Source organism: Poecilia latipinna, unplaced genomic scaffold, assembly GCF_001443285.1.
Source record: "Poecilia latipinna isolate Pla-1442-1.1 unplaced genomic scaffold, P_latipinna-1.0 Scaffold515, whole genome shotgun sequence".
Classification (NCBI taxonomy): Eukaryota; Metazoa; Chordata; class Actinopteri; order Cyprinodontiformes; family Poeciliidae; genus Poecilia; species Poecilia latipinna.
This window is the reverse complement of record NW_015113131.1, coordinates 294162-315708: the sequence shown is the minus strand read 5'-3', so window position 1 is coordinate 315708 and position 21547 is coordinate 294162. Positions and strand designations below refer to the sequence as shown.

The window sequence follows — 21547 nt, the reverse complement described above, 5'->3', positions numbered from 1 at the left end:
ACCCAATAACCCAAAGAAAATTAAAAACAAAAGGAATTCCCCAAACCCCCCCCCCCCCCCCCCCAAAATAGACAAGACAAATATAATTATTTGTATTTTTTTTTTTTATTATTTTGGCATTTCTTTCGTTTTGTATTTATATTAAGCAAAGTGCATCTTCTTTTCTTCTCATCAACACATTGCACAATACATAAATAATGATGCATATAAAACGTCTTCATATTTACAATTAATAATATATTTATATATAACATAAAATACATTTTTTCGCTTCTTTTTAATTAAATCTCAGTCATTTATTAAACAAGTCCATCAGAATTTATACTTTTTTCTCACTTTTAAAATCCTTTTTTTTTCTTCTTCTTCTGCATTTGAACCTCTGGAACAAAAAAGAAAAAAAAAAGAAAAAAGTCTTTTTTTTCTGTGAGTGGGCGTTGAAGAGGTCAGCGTGAAGAGGAGGAAGGCTCCTGCTGCTGCTATCGCGTGTTAAAGATTACTTCCAACCAACACGGGCAGCTGCTGATGAACTGTCTGGTGTAGCACTGTCCCCAACCCTTCACAAAGCTTATCTGCACCGTGAAGCCCGTGCGAGGCTGCTGCGTGAATTCATGGTCGTTCGGCCTCTGCAGGCTGCACGCCTTGTCATAGTCAAAAGCTTTGATGGAGAATCCGGGGAACACCTTGTGCACGAGCAGCGTGCGCGAGTCCGGGTTGTCCAGTGTGGCCGACTTGATGAAGATGGGGTAGCAGCTGCGGTTGTACACCCACACCCCGTCTGGCTCGCGCGTCAGTTGGATGCCGTAGCCGATCTTGGCCCGCACCATCTGAACCAGTTGGGACTTGTTGTCCGAGCAAAGCTGGCCCAGGCAGAAGCCGTTCCCCTGAGGTAGATCGTAGAAGATGTCCAGAGAGGGCTCCTGGACCGAGTAGAGGCGTCCGACGCGTGTCTTCTCCTCCCAGTACGCCACCACGCACCAGTGGGCCGGTTCTCCTGACTCCTGCAACGCCAGGGAATCTGGAAGAGGGGAACAAAGATATGGAGACGCTTAGAGGCGATAAATAAGTTGCAATAAAAGTAAGACATCGGACAATGAAAATGTGCAGATCAAGGAGAAAGAGAGAGGAGGAGGAGAAAAAGATGACTTCATGAAAGATGTGATCAGATGTTGTCTAGATCTGAGCAACAAAGCTGCTTAAACATTGCTACAGCTGAACAACCTCATCCTTATCCCTGTTTTGGGAAATGGAGAATTCGCTTTCGTCAGGAGCCAAAACGGAGTTGTCATCCACAATTTCTGCCATGCAGGAAAACCATATTGGAATTCCTGGACCACAGACAAGAAAAATCAACTCGGAGACGCACTGCCAGGCAAGTTTCCACATGCAGTACAATATTTATCTAGGCATTAAATGCTTATCTTCTGTCTGGCTCGCTGTATTTTTGTAGCGGCCCGGCCAACAATGTACTGACGTCAACCTCTTGTGCTGATTGTCTCTACAGCAACATACTTCGCCCCGCTGGAGGAAATGAAGAGTTTGACCGACGGAGACACGGTAACTGATGCAGGGCTTTCACACAAACACATAAACCATGTTGGGCGGGCGTCAGAAGCAGGCCGTTAACTCTCCAACCCCCGGCGTCTGAACCGTTGACAAGTGAGGCCTCGTGGGTCTGAAGTTTCCCCTGAGCGTAGAAAAGAAGTGTAGCACTGGCCGCGCTCCAGTTTCCAAAATCTATCCCCTTTCCCTTTAGAGCGCCTCCTGCGCCGCCGCACTCTCCCTTCATATCTCTATTCCGCAGAAATCTGGCTTCCAGCGACTCCCAGTAAGAAAAGGGAGCCAGTCAGGCGCAAGGGAAATAGATTGAGACGGAGAGGGGGCGGGGTGGGGAGGAGAAGGAATGCTTTTTACATATTTTGACCGTTACTTTTACAACTTTGCTTCCTTTTTGGACTTTTAAGTGTCTCTTGTGCTTTTTGGCGTGATCGCCTCATTGCGGCAATTTCTCTCAAGTGTATAAATATCCATTCCTATAGGCCACTTCCCAAACATCAGGAAAGCTTGGAATGTGGGTATATATTTGGAGGAAAACCTGAACAGAGCCCCTGGACCTGCCCCCTTTCATCTAGCAGTAGCTGTGTATGCAACCGGTAATTTGGAAGGTCCCGTCTGGGACCAACTGCGACGCTAATGCGGCAGGATCTCTCCCGGCCCAGGCCGACTTATCCTGGCCTGTCATTAGCCTTCATTAGGAGGGGGGTAAAAAAAGAGGAAGGGAAAAAGAAAACATTGGGATAAGACAGACAGAAAAAGTCTAGGAGAAGGAAAAGGGGGCCAGCAAAACTGAAAGCATGCCTTCCATAAAACAAGCGGGGCTGTGTGCTTTGAAGTTGCACTGAGCTGAGCCTCGGGGAATTTATCGTAAATCCATCCTGGTGGGGTGCTAAAGGAAACCAAGCACCCAGCTATCTCCATTTGACTAAATGCAGGCAAAAAGGAGAATTTATCTTTCTGATAAAAGACAAGACGGCATTTTATGTCTCAAGAAGATGCCAGACAGTCTCCAAATCCGGCATGTTTTACACATTACAGGAAGAGCCAAGGTTGATAAGGACAAGGACGCACGGGCCTGCTGGTGGAGCTCACCTGTGGGGCCCCGCTGTGTGTGTGTGTGTGTGTGTTATTGCTGAGAGAGACAGAGCTTGGCGTCATAGGTCATTAGAGCGGCTGCCTGTCTGAGCCTGTCATTGCAGCTCGAAAACACTCTGCTATTCAGGACTACACTAACAGTCCTGCCGTTTCCCCCGCCTCATGGACTAGCCTCTGAGAAACTTTAAACTCGTGGTGTGAGAAAACCTCAGAGGAAAGTGGTGGGGGGGATAATCAAGGCAGGAGAGAAGCAAACTGCTGGAAGTCAAGAAGCAGAGGGTCACCCTATAAAAATATATATATATATTTGACTGATTTATATCTCATTTCATATTTTAAAGACTAATAATGTGCTTTTCTTTCACCCGTTGAGCTGATCTTCACAAAGAAACTGAACTGACTGCTGCAGCTTCAGGTCAGTCTATCTCGTGTGACCTGTAGCGCTCAGACAGACAGATACGTAGAGAAAGACCTGAAGAGAGCAGCTGAAATGATAGCAGCTAAAAATTATCGTGACCAACGCAAAAAAATCTGAGCTTTCAATGTAGAAGATTTTTTTTTTCACCATTTTGTCAGCTGGGAATAAATGAACAGAGTTAAGATGAGACAAAGTGATAATTAAATCATGCGTGGAAAAACGAGCAAACAAGCTTATTGTTAGCATAGCATTTCAGCTAACTGCCCAGAATCAAAATATTTCCAGCAGGAATAAAACAGCGTTCACTACAGACAGTAGTTATATTTGTAGAGACACATATATCTTTAGAAACATAAAACTGTCTTGACAAAAAATATCTGTTACCGTCATGAAAAAAAAAAAATGTCCAGACTCCTACTTTAAAGCTTATGTTAGTTATTTTTCAAGCATAAACGGGTATCAGACTGCGGAAAAAAATACAAGTCTGAATTTCATGGAGAAAAGTCGTCAATATACTGACGTAGTCTTATGTCTCCTTCACAAAAGAAACTGCGAACGGACTACAAAAATGCTCGTGTTTCAATATCCGTGCCACCACTTTTTAACAGAGACATCAGCAGATTTCTGTCGACGCTCAGATGTCTCCTGCAGGTAAACAAACCCAAACCCATTGAGTGAATCAGCCGGCGGGAAGGCGAGACAGCCAGACTCCTCTATCAGCGGGGTGCTGCCTCGCAAATAGTAATGTTCACAGCTTGTTCTGACAGCAGATGAGCTTACACCTCATGAGTTATGCTGCTGGACAAACATGCATGTATGAAAACACTCGCTAATTTTAGCGGCGTCACGTAAACTCACCTTAGTTTCCAAGTGCAAAAACCAACTTGGGGTTTTTGTGCTGTTTTTCTTTAAATAATCATCGCATGTAAAGGGTGTCAAGCTCACGGAGTTACAGCCTGACACTGTTTCAGATGTATCTCTTAAAAGTGTGTGTCAGATGAAGTCACAGTAGTAGCACTGTGTGTGTCTGTTCATTAGCTCCAGGTTTTGAATATTCACTGTGGGCTCTGACTGTACATCTGTCTGCGAGTCCGGGTTCTGGACGTCTGCCTGTTGAAGCATTAGTCTGAGTTTCTGTCTGCCTCCCCACCTGCTCCCTTCTGCACTCTGGCCTCTAAGCTCCTCTTGTGTCTCGGGCTTCTCCTCCTCGCCAGAGATAAGCTGGCTAGCCGGCAGCCTGTGGCCATCTGCCACTCTAACCCTTTCTGTCCTCCTCCTGTCAGTTGTCTGCTGCTGCTCCCATTCCCGTTTGTCCCATGGGGTCCACATGCAAACACCCAACCCCCGCACCTCCACATCTAACAAAGCCTTTTCCTGCCTCTTCACAACAAAGCAATCGAGCTCTCGAGTGATGATGCGTCCAGCTGTCCTAGTTTTTGCAATGGACAAAACAGCATCAAACGGACCGGACGACTAAGGTTTAAGAAACTTATGAGTACGAAAGCACTCAACTTCTTTCATCATGTTGCTTCTACGTTTTATAGTTCATAGCGTCTTCAAGTGGTTTTAGATGATTCAGTGATTTTTCTGCACACGTCTCACCTACTCTGCACACTGACAGTAAGCTGGATAAATGAAATCAAACACACATTTTAAAATGTTTAAAAGTCAGACAGACTCGATAGGAAATATTTCCGAATATTTCCAATTTTTATATAAACTGCAGTGAGTCAGTTATGGGCTACATGTATGGAAAGTAGCAGACTGCTGGCTAGCTAGCTAGCTAGCTAGCTGAGCAGATAGTCCAAAATATTTTTAAGCTAATAGTTTGTTGTGCTTGTGTTAATCAAAGAGCAGAATGACAAGAAAGTTAGATTTGATACATGACAAGTTTGACAACTACAACTAAACGTACAACAAATAAAATACATTTTTGTGCAATGTATGAAAATATTGCAAGCCTTATATCTTTATGCGCACAAATGTCCTTATCACAAGTAGTTCTGTGACCTGCAAGTAACGCATCACAGATATCCGACAACTGTAAATATTTATCAAACCGTTTACGCAGTTATGCAGTGCTGAATTTTTAGCATAAGCACCACGGACTTAACTGGGTGTCAACTCCCCTGTTTTAATGCTCTACAGCTTTAATAAAGCAGACGCCAAGCCAGCCGAGACAACTGGACTGAGCCGAAGGGGAAGCGAGGCAGGACGGCTGTGAAGGAGGGCGGGGAGGTGCTAGACTCGCCGCACTTCTCCCAGGGACACAAACACAGTCTGGAAAGGTTAATCATTACCTCTGTCTGACTCCACACGCACAGACACCCACCAGGTTGGCGCTATTCTTAGAAGTCAGCCGATTCACACACATTACACTCCGTCTCTCGCACACGATTTTCAACCTTCGGTTCTGCACAGTTTCAATATGAGTAAATGGCGAGAAGGCGCCAAGAAGCGCATCGCATTGATCCCTCAGAAATCTGCGGCTGTTTGGGCCTCTCTCGCCTCAGACGTGTAATGGCCCTGTCATCAGACACACTGGGTGAAAACTGGAATGAGGAAGACATGAAGGAAACAGCTCCAGGCAGGGGGGGAGGAAGGGCTCGTCACGGTGCCTTATTTTCTAAGTCAACACCCTCTCGCAAGCCGGGGAAAGTCTATTCCAAAGGTCAAGGGTCAGCCTGGAGGCATTCCTTTTGTTCTTTCTGCCAGGCCGTATAAGTCCAGCCCCTTTGTCCCCCCGAAAAATGTGTATGCATGCGAGGGCACCTTCATCTGCGGTCAAAGCTAAGCATTCCTCCGTTATTGCAAATAAAACACGAGGTGTCATTGATTTCTCTCTTTTGGAGTTTTAGAGTCCCGACAACGCTTCGACAGCCAGCTCGCAGCACCTCTAAGGACCGTCTGGCTCGCTTCTTGTGCAGCCAGAAATTCAATGACGGGCGGCCACTCCAGAAGAAGAAAGGACAGCAGTTTTACTGTGCAGCACTGAGGAAAGTAGACTGTCCTCATGTCACGTCAATGCAACACAACAGCAGCTTCACAACATGAGGAACATCTATCTTCAGCTGAGTGTCAATGACACCAAAAGATGACTGGTGGTGATACCCGTTAACGACAGCAAAAAATGACAAGCAATACTGGATCACCGTGCAAATGAACAGTTTCATAGCGAAGAGGAGCTTCAACTTCAACTCATTAAATGCATCAAATAACATTATCTACTTAAATGTACTTAATAAAACCCAGTTAAAGACTAGTGTGCTTTGATACATAAATGGAGAAAACCTTATAATTTCTTCATATTCTAGTAAATTCAAAACTACTACTAATTCTATCCGAGACCCAGCAGCACATTGCTCGTCTCTAGCTTGTTATGGTCCTATATGTTACATGTCGTTTTCCAACACCAAAGCTAATTATTGGTCTGGAGGACTGGCTGGAGTGGCTTTCTTAGCTAACAGACAGGAAGTGAAGCTTTAAGATGTCAAGTAACTGAAGCTGCTAACGCCCCCCGCCACCCCCCACCCCAATCTCAAGAAACGTAAATAAACCCTGATGGCAGGAAAACCACACAGGGGAGTGGCCCGGTTTGTCTATCTGCAGATCTGACTTCTTGCAGAAACACAGATAGAGAGAATGAGTTGCAGACACGCCATCTCGAACATGAGCCATCCGGCTGCGACCGGGGGAGAAGATAAGGAGACGAAACTGCACGCGTTCTCCCTACTTGGTGTCCGTAGCTCAGTTTTTCAAAGACAGGAGCTTCTCATGGTCATTCAGAAATATAAACAACATACATACATACATACATATACACACATATATATATAAAACCTTGTGAATATTTAATTCCTCCAGTCCCTGGCCTGCATCTTCCACATGGCACTCAGAAGGTCCCCAAAAGCTGTACGACAATGCTTTCTAATGGGAAGTTTGCTTTCCTAATGCTGGACCTCTTTCCCATTCCTGTCGAGTTCTTGGTACAACACTTCATCAGGCTGACCCTTGCACGCTCACACATACACAACCACTCCCTGCAGCCCAGATTTCCCAGGGTGACAGGACAAATAAACACAAGGTACTTTCAAACACGGTGCCAGGCCGGCCAGAATGATGTCATGAGCTCACTTTTGCAGTCACACAAGTCAAGAGACTTCCCACAAGATCGTTATCTGGGAGAAGCAGTGTCACACACACTCACACACATACAAAGATATATAGATAGATGGATAGACAAGATGAAGAATTGCCTACATTGTTGCGGCTAAAAGACCGTGGGAACTAAATCAGAAACCACAAACAGAAAACAGACAACCCGCAGTTCCAGTTGGATGTGGCCTGAGCGCTCTTTTCATTTTATTTGTGTATATATATACACCTCTGTATATCCTTAAATGTATGCGGTTGTTCCAGCGCTGATAGAGATTCAGTTACTGACACACAAAGGCACTCCAGAGTACACAAAAGACAAACTGACTCCATGAATGAGCAGGCAGGAGGGTGGAGACACGCACACACACACACATGCAGGTTTTATGGGCATATGTCTCCACTTATTTCCATTTTTTTAATCCTCCATACAAGTGGTTTGAGTTCTCCTTTTCCACTGCCCCCTTCACACATTCATTCACCCCACCCCCTAGATATAGCTTCATACCTTAGGTAATGTCAAAGCCCACTCCCACAGAGCCACTGCGAACCAAAACAATGTTCATCTTGTCCTGGGCTTCCGTCCAGCTTTGGCTCAGAACCAGAGCTGCAGAGCCCTCCTGTCAACCGCGCTAAAGGTAATGTTTTTTTTTTACCGGCAAGCACATCATCCCAAAGCATCTGAGGCAAAGGGAAAACACAAAATACATGTAGAGCAAAGCAAGACACAACTCTCCTCAATCCCACTCCATCATCCGCCGCCTTCTGCGTGCATGTTTTTCCGATTTGTGCAGCATAATGACACAGGGTGGGGAACAGAGGGCGGCCAAAACCAAAATTAAGTCCCTTGCCAAGAGGTTGGCTTGGCTGCCTCGCAAGGAGAGGAAGTGGGGAGTAATGAGAGATCCTGGCCCAGCACAGAGCGGCCCGGCTCTGCTTTGCTCAGCTCGCTGGCTATAACACGCATCCTCCAAATTACAGAGAACCAAGCAGAGCTGCCGGCCATCTCTCCCTCCACCCAAAGCCGCCATCTTCTCTCTGCCTCTTCATTCCCTTCTCTTAGTGTTCATACGAGAAAACCAACAAGGAATGGAAACCAAGTAGTAAATTTTGGTGGAAACAGTCCTCGTTTTCAAAGAGTGCATTTCTCCGTTCGGTTCCTCTCTTTCTGATGCCCTGCCTTCCTCATTTCTGGTTGGTGTACCCCCAGTGTTTGTTTTCCATCAAGATGAGGCCTCGGCTACCTCTCTGTCCGCTCGGCTTTTCCTCAAAGACATGAGGTCATATCCTGCGCGGCCCTTTCCTCTCCCTGCTAACCCAAACAAGGCAGGAATGCTCAGCAAGCGGAGGCACACTGAGGGCGCTCTGTTGCAAGCTTCCACTCTTAATTTTCTTAAGTGTAAAAACCTCCTCGTGTGAAAATATTTCAAGATAATGCCCAATAAAGCCTTTTTTTATTTATTTTTTTTTTTATTTAATGAGCCATGGTGCCAGGACTAAATTTAATCTCCATCACAGCCCCTGATGAAGGTTACACTTCAAGCCAATTCACTGGATGACTAATTGACTGGCCAAGGGGGCCGGGTGACTGTCTGTCGAGGTAGGCTGGCGGTATAAGAATACAACTTGGCCTAAATTTAACCTGCAGTGGGAGGAAGCGCCTGTGTGACAATCGGCCATGCGCCAGGGCTCGCACCGGGTCATTTTATCTCCTCGCCTGTGTGTGTGTGTGCGTGTGCGTGTGTGCATGTGAGAGTGTACATGCCACCACTGTGCGACTGGATCCGGTTACACACAGGCACTCTGGGTCAGCCCTCAACGGCACCAGCAGGCATGCCACTGACACTCAGATGCTACACTTTCAAGCGTCTGGCACAAACAGAAGTCTGCTTTATGGAATACTTGAATGTATGGGCCATGGTGTACTACGCAACAGTAACTATCAAATAAAACACGCACTTTTATTACTTTGATCTAGATGGACCTGAGTTTTTGATCTGTTGTTGCAGCTGCAAGTTCTTGTAATAAAAAACAAAAATTGTAAATTTCTTGTCAATGTCAAGTCTGTCTTGTGAAGCGCTATTCTCCGTTATAAGAGTGCTTTAAGACTGGCACCTCATCGACGCTCGTCACTCTTATTTTGAAGTAAGAAAGGAAGTAGCACCTCTGTAGATTTTGTTATTTTGTAGCCACGGTTGCAATTGAATTGAAATATATGGGAATAAATAAGATGTCATCTTACTGAAAAGATAATGAAGTTTGGATCTTCGTGGAAGTACAGCTGATTTTACGCCTTTAATTAATTCGTCGTTCACCAATGAAGCCGCGCCCCCTATATTCACTTTGCAACGCATAAATGTATAATATCTAAACCCATCTTTGAGGCCAGAGCACAAGACTGCTAAAACCACATATTTGAGTTCAAGAACAATTAAGTGAGGCAAGTTTTAGTTATATTATTGACTATATTCAATGTAAGGTGTTAATGTTTAACTTGCAAATATCTAAAGAATGTCAACCCAAGAGGTAAAAAAAAAAAAAAAAATGTGAAATTTATGTATGGATATGATACGGTTTGTTCAGGGGAAACTCTGTTGCAAATGCACTGATGAAGCTCCCACTCCTAGGAGAAAAAAAAAAAAAAAAAAAAAAGAAAAAAGTTATACTGAGAGAAAGCTGTTGATTGGTCGCCAGTAGCCAATAACAGCTTCACATGTGGATTTTCGGTTTTCTCAGAAAGGATTTTTAAGGACTGATTTGTGTATCATGCATTGTCTCTCTTTGTGGGTTGGGTGTATCGTTTTGCCCCCTGGCTGTTATGAAACGGCAGAAACGACATTCTGCAGCCAACTCTACAGAACCGCGACTGCTTCAATAAAAACTTATTGGAGAGACTTTAAAGCTCGACAGGCAACAAGAACGCCTTCTAAGCTGCTCATAACTAAGAGTTACTTAACACTCCAGAGATTCATAACCAACAGTCCAGCACCCTCTTAACCCTGACCTGATCTCCATTTCTCAATCCCTAATCTGATCTCCCAGCTCAATGCCTGGGTGAACCTATAAACCCCTGATCTAGGTCTTCGCCAAGATTGGTGGCCCTGACGCCCGGCTCCAGCCGTCCTCTCCTCTTCCCTTCCCCTCTGCTCTGTTCCAAGCCGATGACGTGGGCTAGTGAGGGGAGCTTTGGAGCCGCTAGTCTGGCAGGCAGCCTAGTTTGCATTTGTGCTTGTCGCTGTCACAGTTCACTTAACTCCTTCCGTCCTGAGCAATCTAGGCTTTCCCCTGCATGTAGAGATGGAGAAGAACTGATTTATCTAAAGTCTGAATGAACTATGTCTTCGGAGGCGAGTTCGCTGGTTGTTCTAGCCCGTCTCCTCAAAGAAAGCAAGTTTATTATTGTAAAACAATGTAAAACGCAGCAAGTCTCTTGCTGACTGCCAGTACCCTTTAAGCCTCCCTCTCCTCTCTGTGAATTTGTCCGGAGAAGAACATAAAAAGGGCAAAGTGAGTGAATTGGAAGGTCAGCAGCAGGGCCTCTGGGGGAGCCATGTTTCTTTTGTCAGGCCCCCAGAGGGAGGGAGCCAAGCGGGGAAAACGGGGAGGGTGAAAGAAGAGGCAGAGGAGGAATAGATTACACCCCCAATTCGTTTGGCTTGCAGCGGAAACCATGGGGGCAGAGAGCTTTGGCCATCACGCCTCAGCCTCTCTACCTCTCCCGCTCTCACTGAGGAGGCCCATTCACCAAAGACGCTGGCTGCCACGGCCATGTCCTCCTCGCCAGGAAGGAAAACAGGGGAGGAGGGGTGGCTGAAGAAGGGAAGACGAAGGGAGGGCGCCTGCTAAGCCTCCACTTCTTGGGTTTCACAGTTTGAACAGTGTATGAAATGTGTCTTTAGTTAACGCACAAAGGGAGGACTTTAGTGTCCATCCTGATGGTCTGGAGGAGGATGTGGGGTGTGATTTTTGGATCTTTTGCTCTTGACACACACAGGCAAGAAGGCTAAACCCTCCACCCCCAACCACCAAACAAAGGACGGGGGCGGGGGGAAACGGGCAGCGAACAGCAACTGACATAAAACAGGCTTTAAAGGCTCTATAATGAGAACCATATGCGGCAAATGAAAGCAGAGAACAGCACTGGAGAGCAAACCCTCTCCCTCTCTCATGAGCATCATCGTATTCTGCAGCCTGTGGGTAAGGAAGGCGACTCTGCCAAAGCTGGGGGGGCGAGGGATTACAGGAAGGACTCTCATGGAGCCCGAAACACGTTCAGCGTAAGAGCTGGAGGAAAGTAAGGTGCCCTGTGTCTCAGCCTAGAGGAGAGTTACTCTCCGTCTACAAAGACACCCACTGTATCTGCAAACACGACGAAACAAACACTCGAATGTCGGTTTCAGCCTACTTTCCGTCCCTCTCCTCAACAACACTACATGCACTGAACATATTCTTCTGCAAACAACAGCCTGGCGTGTTTGTCTTCCATTACAACATCACACAGAGAGCGATGGGAGAGGAGAAGGGAGAAGAGAGGAGCGTTGTTCAAAGAGCCAGAAGGGAAGAATTTATGTGGCTGTGGGAGAACTGCACCTCCCTCCTTCACTGGCTGTTTTATTACAGAGGGGAAGCTGGGGCCCCCACAATCACCGCCTCATCATCGCAAGTATGGAGGGGAGATGATGTGTGTGTCAGGAGGAATGTGAAGCGGAGGGAAAGGAAAAACAGAGGAGGGAGACGATGAGGAGGAAGAGCAGAAAAATGGGTGATATAAAGGCAAGATGTATTGGTGGGAATATTTACCTGAAAGCCCCACAGGGGCCGAGTACGTAGTTCCCCCAGTCTCACTGGATGAAGGCCCAGAGTCTGGAGAATCTGACGGAAAGAGAGACTCTGAGTTAGTACTGAGCGTGTTCCTGTGTGTGACGGGAGACGGCAGCAAAGCAGCAGCTGCGAGGCCGTCAATCACTCGGGTGAAATCAATGCCTAATGAAGACACTGACGATGAAGCTCACACCCTCTCTCACACACACAGCAGAGAATTTCTTACACCCCTGATAATCCCCCCTATAATCCGGTGCTTTGGAAGGAATGTTAGCCCTGCTTCTTTACACAGACGAGCTGCTGAACCAGAAAGGGTTAGATTCTTTCTGTCAACGACCGGGGCTCGAGACTGGCTCTTTTATTCCCCGCTCAATAACAAAACGAGATGTTATGATATTCCACATCGCAATATTTCTCACCAAAGGGAAGAATGCCTCGTGAATAAAGACCTTCTAGTTAAATACGTAGGAGATAATATGGACACGGATATGAAGGTATATCCGTGTCCATATTATGGACACGGATATTATAATCTATAATATGGGTTCAACACTCAGTTGAACCCATATTATAGACTCTTATTTTTGAAGTAAAAAAGGAAGTAGTTTTTCAGTTGCCCTGTTAAACACTTCTGGTCCGGAGAACATGTGTCAAAAGCAATAAAAAAAAAAAAAAAAAAGCACCATGACTTATTAATTTGGGTAACCTGTAAGAAGAAACTGACAGAAATAAGTGAGTTTAAAGCCCTGTGACAATACCAGCTAACAATGCTAAGGTTAGCATCTGCTTTGTAGTTTCTAATCAAAACTAAAGTAAAAATTTGCTTCATATTTTCAGTAGCTGAAAACAAAAAAAGGAATCGATTTATTCAAAGGTTGTTGTTTTTTTTATAGGTTTTTAACCAGTCTGAAACTCCAGACAAGATGAACTTTGTTAGTGCTGTGAGAACATAGCGAGTTGCTACCAGGTAGCTGCTAATGTCATGAAAGCAACCATCTGCTTTGTAGTTTCTGTTAGCAGTAAAGTAAAGGATTATTTCATGTTTTTATGTGTCTGGACTGCATCTGAACGCCTCTCAGCACAACATGTAAAATACTTCAAATCAAACACGAACTGGATCATTCTACAATGAACAGATTTGGTTTTTAAAGTTTGTGTAGCCTTTATTCTACTCCTAAGAAAAAAAATAAACTAAAATCGCAATTCAAGAACTACATATTCTGTTCTTCTTACACAATATGTAAGAAGAACAGATTGTCATTTGTGAAAGCTGGGGGAAAAATAGACATTTAAAAGATCTAAAATACTGATAAAATACCACCTGTTTTAAAATAGTTTCAGGCTTGCATTTGAATAATATTATTAGAACATTTGAATAATATTATTAAAGTGCGCTGGGTCTAATACAACTAGAAAGCTTACAGTAAGGGATAAACCTGTGTGTGTGGGCACCCTTTGAACACTCCTCTACACAAACAGAACTTAGGTCCTGAAGGCAACCATGCATTTAAATCCTATTTAGGGCAAACTATCAGGCAGGCCAGGGAGGCAAAACTAGTCATTCTCTCCTCCTTTTTGAATGCTAAACCCCCCTCAAAGACCTGTAATGTGGACTAGTTCCAACACGACACATGAATGGAGCTTTAAGAGAAGAGGTGTGCACACCGACTACAGCGAAACTCTGCTGGGAGCCGGCTAGTCGCTAGTAGCTGCACTAATTATACGTTCCTTTAGCTACACGTCATTCTGTCTATTCACCCAACATCCACTGAACACCAGCGCGACTGAATGATGACTTTTAAGTCAAACTGATCGCAATAAGAACTTAGAAGCTAGGGTGTCCAATGTGCAGCTTCGGTGAATGATAAAAACGACTGAATTAAGGCAGTGACCACTGTGGTTTCACAGTGCAGTCCCTTGCAACGTCCGGACAAGGCCCGTACTGCTGCGGTCTCCCCAAAGAGATGCACGGGGAACAGCCTGGGCCCGTCCTTTAATTCGCTGCCAGCACGCCTTGCTCTGGACTGTCGGGCAGCAGTTCACCGCTGACCACAGGGTGCAGAAAGGGGGGCATCAGAGTGAAGGAGCCAAACAGTGTGTGATTTATATTCCCCAGAGCTGAGACAAGGTACCGTTTTATGTCCAGGCTCCTTTCATATTGACCGCCGCTGCCGGAGAAGGACGGGCACCCTGACACACACAACCTCACTTCCTGCTCAGTGGATTTATAAAAGCAGCATCGTAAAGTCCGCCGCTCCTCCACGTCGTGCGGATATTTACATCCCATCGCCTTCTTGGAGAGAATATTCAGATTTTTCTGAATGCTGTGACAGTTTAACCCGGCCTGATCTAAAGCAAACACTGCAATATTGGCGTAGAAAATCACGTTAACTCCCAGTAATGAAAAGGAGTTGATGACTGACGGGACAGCTTCCCGAGGCAATCTTTATATGATAAGCTGAGCTGTTCCACTGTCCAATTACCACGTCCTTCAGCTTTGCAGGTCGATGCAGACACAGAGCTACAACTGAACATGCCCTGACTGAATAAAAAATAAAACTAAAAAGCAAAAATAGTTGTCAAATATGGCTAAAGGGACAAATATTTAGGTCTTAAAACTTAAAAACCCCAGATCAATAAGAAAGCAGGAACTTCCTTGCTCTCCTTAACCTTGCCGCCTGCAGTTCAGTTCAACAATTCAAGTTCAGTCCGTTCTCTCCATGAGAGGAAACCGGGTGGTAACATGAGTTGTATAATCATTTCCTTTGTCTGCATCCCACTTGCATTTCCTATTTACCTTCTCGTTTCCTTTCAGCACTGGAAAGTCTCCAGCTGAACTCAATACAGAGACGCGACGCCAGCTCTGCAGCCCGTCCCGGCCAATCAGCAGGGAGCCGCGCGTCAAGCAGACATCACTGCCAACGTTTTAGATCAATTCTGCTTGTATTCAACATGCTGGAGCTGCTTTTTAAATGCAATAATATTACCAGAACGGCGTGGAGACAGATGACAAAGACAGAGTGAAAGGAGCTATGGGGTGGGGGCAGGTGGGGGGGTTGAATTACTGCAGCTGCAGCTGCAATGACTTCCTATTGTTTCCACTCACTGAAAGCCACTTTCTCCTCCGAGTCGGCCAGTCGGCTGACTGGTCACTGTTTAACTCGGAGCTCTTTCTGCACCAGTACACACCGAGATGGGTAATGAGTCAGAAAGCACGAGAGAGATGGAGATAATTAAAAAAAAAAAAAAGTTAGGCTGTTTACAGTCAGGAAAATCTTTCACATCACCTCCACCTCTTCAGTCTTTCCTGGTTGTGGGGTGAAACTTAAACTGACCTAACAGGTGATGACATAACGCAATAAGGAAAAGAGCAGAACAGCATGGGGCCGGTTGAGTTCACCATTTCGTATCTTTGTAGCTCAGCTTTTGCTCTGGAGTTTTATCGGTCCATTATACAGCGCTCTGCCACAGAAAGTCAATTTGTTGGTAATTTTCTATAACCAACTCAGTTTTATGTGAGTAAATGTGTTTATATAATAATAATGATCTGCATCAAGCCTGATCAAGGTATTTTGACTTGATCAGGGTTCATATTTTAAAGTTCAATCTGCCCTGGCAGCCATGTTGGAAACTGAACTTTAGACAACTCAAAGAGCTCAGATTTTCCCTGTAAAGATTCAGACTTAAGAGGGCGTTCTTGTTGTATCCACAATAAACGTTCATTTTGGCCATCAATAATTGTGATACAGATAAAAGTGACATTAAAAGTTTTTTTTTTTTTTTTGCCTGTAAATGTATCACTGCCTACAGTCAGAGAACAAAACCCACTAACAATCAATTAGTTACTCAATTAATATTCCCCTCATGGAATATACAGATAAATTAAATAGTCCAAACAGCAAAACTAATAATCTCACCCATATTGGGGTTTGCAAACAGCAATTACTGTTTATGGGTTTCAATAATTACCCATGCATGCACAAGTGAACATTCTGGGTTGACTCCTGTGAAATATGTCTGATTACAAACTCCCATCAAACCATAGTACAGTTGAGTGACCTCTTTCTGGTGAATATTCAGCACAGCCATAACCACACTTCCTTACATTAAGCTGTGAATCGATGACATACAACTCTTTTAAATCGTCACTTGTAAAGGCAGGTATAAAATGACTTATGGTACAAAATGCCCCGAGGAAGACGGACAGCTTCCTGACATTTCCCTGGTCAAAATATCCAAACTGCAAAAAAAAAAAAAAAAAAAAAAAAAGGAAAAAGGGGAACACCCCAAAAAGGAAAAAAAAAATAATTCACCTAAACCCCCAAAATTACAGTACACCTAGAGAAGTAGGTCAGCGACACCCCCAGCCACACACACAGACTACATTCTGTAGAATTTTCTCTGTGATAAAGGCTGCCTGGCTCCAGAGATGCTGCTGCCCTGTCTGCATCTCACAACAGACAGATGAGGGCACAAACAAACCGTCTCACACTCAGACATACCCACCGCCCTTGCTGACGTGCCACTCAGTCTATAGTTGATATCTCAGCTTTGTATTGCCTTGCCCTGGCTGCCAGCCATGCTGGAATTGGCCAGCCAGCCAGGCGTGCCACTCCACTGCTATCATAAATCACAACATAACGTGGAGCCATTTCGTCTCTCACACACACATGCATACACAGCAGAGGCATACTAAATGAAGGTGTTATGTAAATCCAGACAAAAACACAACACATACATATCTACATTTTAAGATTTGCATGCCTTGGAAAAAACTCACCTGGTGGTTTAAGATAATCCATGGGATAGCGGGAATATGGAGGAGGAGGAGACTCTGTGTGGAGGAGAGAAAAAAAACAGAGAGAGACTTAAACTTTGAGATAAGAGTTGTCATTCTTCAGCCAGAGGAAAAAAAAAAAAAAAAAAGATTTGTGTCTGTCAGCTCCGCCTGAAGAGGCAGGCAGTGAGGCTGGCCGGGCGGCTATTGCCTTTCATTGGCAGGCAGATAAACAGGGGGCCGCCTGGCGCCAGAAGGGCCACTATCAGCGTCTAGGACAAACTGAGATACGGGCCTCTTTTGGCCCGGGACGCCAAGCAAGCACACACACATACAGAGAGAGAGAGAGCGAAAGAAAGAAAGAGAGGGGGCTGGAAACTTCACTGTGGAAAGACTGGAGTCCTGGCTGAGGCACTCTGCACTTTGGAAATGCCAATTATGAAATGTTCAGATAGCAGCCAGGCTGTTTGTTTGGAAAGCAGGGCTTAGATGAAACCCAAAATGTTCTTTTTTTATTATTATTATCATTTCACAGGCAGCCATAAAATGTTTTTTTTTTTCTTTTCTTAGGAGGTCAAAGAATTTCAAAATGCACCCTTAAATATTAAATGTTTCCAGAGCAAATGACAGACTTGAGACTTGATGAAGCTCCCAACAGAAAGAAAAAGCAGCTGTGCCTCCAGGATGGGGATGGGTGCGAGGCCCCTCCAGATAGTCTCAAATGTACATCTAATTTTTTTCTACGTGAATATGAAAGACTGAAAGAAAGAAATTAATGAGTTCCAACAACTTTGGGTGAATTCACCCAATTTGTAACTCCACATTAGCATTTCACCCCTTTATAGACCCAAGCTATTGTCCGCCGGTTTATTTCTATTTATCTTCATGAATTATGGAAAGAGGTAGTCATGAAAAGGCTCAAATCTAATGTATAATGTAGCTTAGCCATAAACTATTAATCCATAGTGTTGGAAATTAACCTAGGATTGAACATTACCATCTCCAGCTGCGATGAAAGCCGATTGCTGGCTAAAAGTACGATTGCCTTAGCTGGAGTAACGAGTCCCCAGTTGGGTACATAAACAGTTACGTATCCACACTCTGGTAGTTGCCAAGGAGATGAATATAAATGACTTTGCTGTCGGGCCTTCTTGGTTTTACCGCTACAACCGCCTTTCCATCAACCCGGAATTATACTGCATGCGTCTCCGCTCCGCTGCTCACTTCGCAGGCGGAGTGGAGTCGTTCCAGACCACTGTGATTAGAGCATGGACATCAGTGCGTCAGAAATTGCCAGCAGACTTCTAAGCCAAAATTGGCAGCTTCTGTGAGTCTGTTAAAATTCAAGTAACTGAGCACAACACTTTATTACATCATCAACATTAATGAGGCCCCCTTCATGTTTGACAATTTCTAATCAAATCCGACTTATACTCCAGTGTACGTTATGTTTTGGGGTTTTTTTTTCCCTCTTCATGATGCATTTTGATTGATGCAACTTATACTCCAGAGAGACTTGCAGCCTGGAAAACATGGTATTTGTATTTCATCCTACTTTCACTCATTTTAGTTCCATTCTGGCCAGTTAATTCTTATAAAAATAGTTCCAAGCAACCCTATGTTGGCCTCCCTCTACATTAAAGCCTTCTAAAAATCTGCCATGACTTTTAGTTTAGGTTTGCCTCCCTAAAATAAATAAAATAAATAAATTCATTGGTCCCCCTAATCAGACCGCCCCTTTTTTGAAACTTTCTGGAGTCGCCCCTGTGAAAAAAAGGACCTCTTGGCACGTACGTAAGTCGACTTTGACCTTATGGAAACTTGAAACCCCTTGCCCTGGAGAGGTGATGTCATCTGATTTAGGATAATTTAACAGTAACTTTTAGCCGGCACATCTCCTTCTAATAATTTTGACAAGAACTTTTAAAATTATTCAACTCACCAAGTTCACACAGCCTGCTCATGTGGTGCGGGTTGCAGCAAACTAGGTCCGGGTTGATTTTCCCGTAGGATTCACAGCAAGACAGCCTCTTCAGCTCCGAGGAATGCCTGAGGTCCGGCCACCTGAACACTTTGTAGAGCAGCATGGGGAGAGAGTAAGACTGCTGACCCACTTTGGCGTCCACTTTGCTGGGCAGGAGCAAGCAGGGGCTCCGGGCGCCCCCCTTGGACTCCACCGCCTGCAAGAGCACCTCCAACTGTTTCTCCTTGATCTTCTTCAGCACCGAGTGGGTCAGCGCCTTTAGTTCGGCCTCCGACCCGGCGTCGTTGGACTTGGCCACCTTCGCCGCTTTGCCCATGCAGCAGCCCCCCGAGGAGCCATGCGTCCCTCTGTCCGCCTCCCCGTCGCCCTCCACGGGCGCCCGGCTCCTCCAGAGTCGCCGGACGAGCCCCGATCGTTTGGTCCTAAACATGCGGGACGAGAAGAGGGTTTCCCGGCTAAAAAACGAGCATGGTGTCCGCAAATCATGAAGATTCCGGGATCCGAGTCCAGGCAGTGACAAGCAGCCTGAGAGGATACGGTGGAAAAGCTGGGAGCTGGATGAGCGGAGGAAATCTGTAGCATGCGCCAGTCTCCGTCGCCTTCTCCTGCAGACTTAGATCAGCGGAAAAACAGTCAAGGGGGTTTCACGGGACAGTCAGCTTGTCCCCCCAGGAATAAATCACCATCACCTCCACTGTCTAGCAGCTTAGAAACCTTTGCAACCAAGCTGTGAGTAGCCCCGATCTGCAGGACTGGTCCCTTTAAAAAAAAAAAAGAAAGAAAAGAAAAGGGGAAAAAAAAGAGAGAAAAACACTCTCTTTGCAGATTTTCACTGTCAGAAATTTCTATCCGCGTGCACTGGATGCTGCTGTGGACACCAGGGAAACTGGGGCCTAATTATCCCATGAAAACCCAAGCTGTCCGCTGCATCTTCGGGAGCATTAATTCACAAAATCCCCGATCCGGGCGCTCACAGTGGCGCTCTCTGCCGATGGTGTCTGCTGTCCGGAGAGGAGCCAGGGAACAAATCCACGTCTGAAGCTCTCTCTCACAACCGAGTAGAGTTGGAAAGCCACGCAGGAAGCGAGAGAGAGAGAGAGAAGGAGAGAGAGAGAGATAGAGAGAGAGAGACCACCTCAATTCGCGTCCACGCAGCGAGTCTGAGAACCTATTTTAGCAAACCGAATCCCTGTCGGGTCAAATATAATCCAGCCTCGTTTTTTTCCCCCTCGCACGAAGTTTCCGTGGGCCGAGTGTGTAGCAGAAATGGAGCCGACAGAGAGTCCCTCTGCAGGGCTGCTGCTGGTGTTTGGTGGAGGGGGGTTGTAAAGGGTTCTCTGTGTGTGTGTGTGCCTGTAAATGAGGCGGATGGTTTGGGTGCCCTTCCTCCAGTCTCCAATGCGCATTGACGCGCCCGGTCACGTGTGCGTCTAGACACCCTGTCGCTTAAAAGAAATGTGATTGTGTTGCGCAAACAACAGATCAAGTAGAGCCTGCGGCGCGCACACGCACACAAGCGCGCGTACATAAAAACACACAAGAGGAAAAGTTTAATATAATGTTTTTAAAAGTTTTAAAAAGTTAAGTTTAGAAAAAAGTGGATAAAAAGAAAGGAAATATTTTTTTTCCTTAAAATTACAAGTAGATGGAAAAAGAGGAATAATTCTCCAACATTTTCTGAGCTTACAGCGCAGAAAATGAACTAATAAGTTCAATTTAAGAATTGAACTTATTAGATGCAATTCTTTGAATTGAATAAGCAGTTTTCCTTCAGTTTATACAGTTAAAATGTTTAATAAGAGTGTGTCGTGACGAATCATGATGATTATCCAGGATAGTCTATGTTAAGTATTTGCTTCGACATTGAAGACGGCAAAAAAAAAATGGATGGGTTATACGGGTAAAGTTACATTTCAAAAGGTAAAGAACATGTGCCTGTCAGCCTAAACTCAGGGTAAAACCATACTGTTGGGTCCGAGTCCGAGAAGAGAGCACGCTGCTGCCCCCTTCTGGTCATTTAAATTTCAAGCGGCACAAATATGAGTTTACTGTCCTTTATTACTCCATCACATTAAAATAAATCCTTTCTCGTTTGACAGCAAATGCGCATCTCTGCTCACTTTCTTGGTGTCTTTATTGACCGAATTTGTTTTTCGTTTGTACAATAAAGCACACTTAAATTAGTGAATTCATTCTAGCAAATTCCATTCACGCCCCCTGAAGTTTTCCACATTTTGTCGAGTTACAACTACACACTTCAATGTATTTTTCTAGGAATATTTTATGTGACAGACTAACATGAATCAATACATAATCGCAAAGAGAGAGAAAAGTAAACTCATCCAGAGTTAGCGTGAGCCTTTTGGCAACTTTTGTATTATGTTCCTCTATTCCGATAGTTTAAGTGGATGGCCATATCATATTGGTCGCCATATTGTTTTTAGCTTTGTGATGATGGATATTGTTACCAACCCTGCTTCACACCTCTGCTATGATTTTGTTATTGCTGTTGTTGTTTTTGTCGGGCTGTTTGTTCCATAAAATTCTTCAACAAACCTCTGGAACCTTCACAGAGCAGCTGGATTTATACTGGTGGGCACAATTTCCTAATTAAGCGAAGAAAACTGGATGCACTTAATTTTAATGGATGCTGCATTTTTCAGACGTTATATTTTATATATATATATATATATATATATATATATATATATATATATATATATATATATATATATATATATAA

General features: G+C 44.7%; 1 protein-coding gene across 1 annotated transcript; it reads right to left on the bottom strand.

Annotated features, from left to right (window-relative positions):
* Positions 1 to 95: 95 nt before the first annotated feature.
* On the bottom strand, positions 96 to 20249 carry smad7 (SMAD family member 7). The gene is made up of 4 exons (XM_015040551.1): positions 18763 to 20249; positions 16824 to 16877; positions 12023 to 12094; positions 96 to 1015 (listed from the first exon to the last, which is right to left on the bottom strand). The coding sequence occupies exons 1-4, from the start codon at positions 19232 to 19234 to the stop codon at positions 477 to 479; spliced, it is 1137 nt and encodes a 378-aa protein (XP_014896037.1). The 5' UTR covers positions 19235 to 20249; the 3' UTR covers positions 96 to 476.
* Positions 20250 to 21547: the final 1298 nt, after the last annotated feature.

What these genes read in the sequence shown, in the direction of transcription:
- smad7 (XM_015040551.1), bottom strand. Translation starts at nt 19,234, where the DNA reads ATGTTTAGGACCAAACGATCGGGGCTCGTCCGGCGACTCTGGAGGAGC. An exon ending in GAGCAGGCTGTGTGAACTTG is followed by an intron (nt 16,878 to 18,762) that starts GTGAGTTGAATA and finishes TCCTCCACACAG; the next exon opens with AGTCTCCTCCTCCTCCATAT. An exon ending in GGCCCCTGTGGGGCTTTCAG is followed by an intron (nt 1,016 to 12,022) that starts GTAAATATTCCC and finishes CCCCTCTTCCAG; the next exon opens with ATTCCCTGGCGTTGCAGGAG.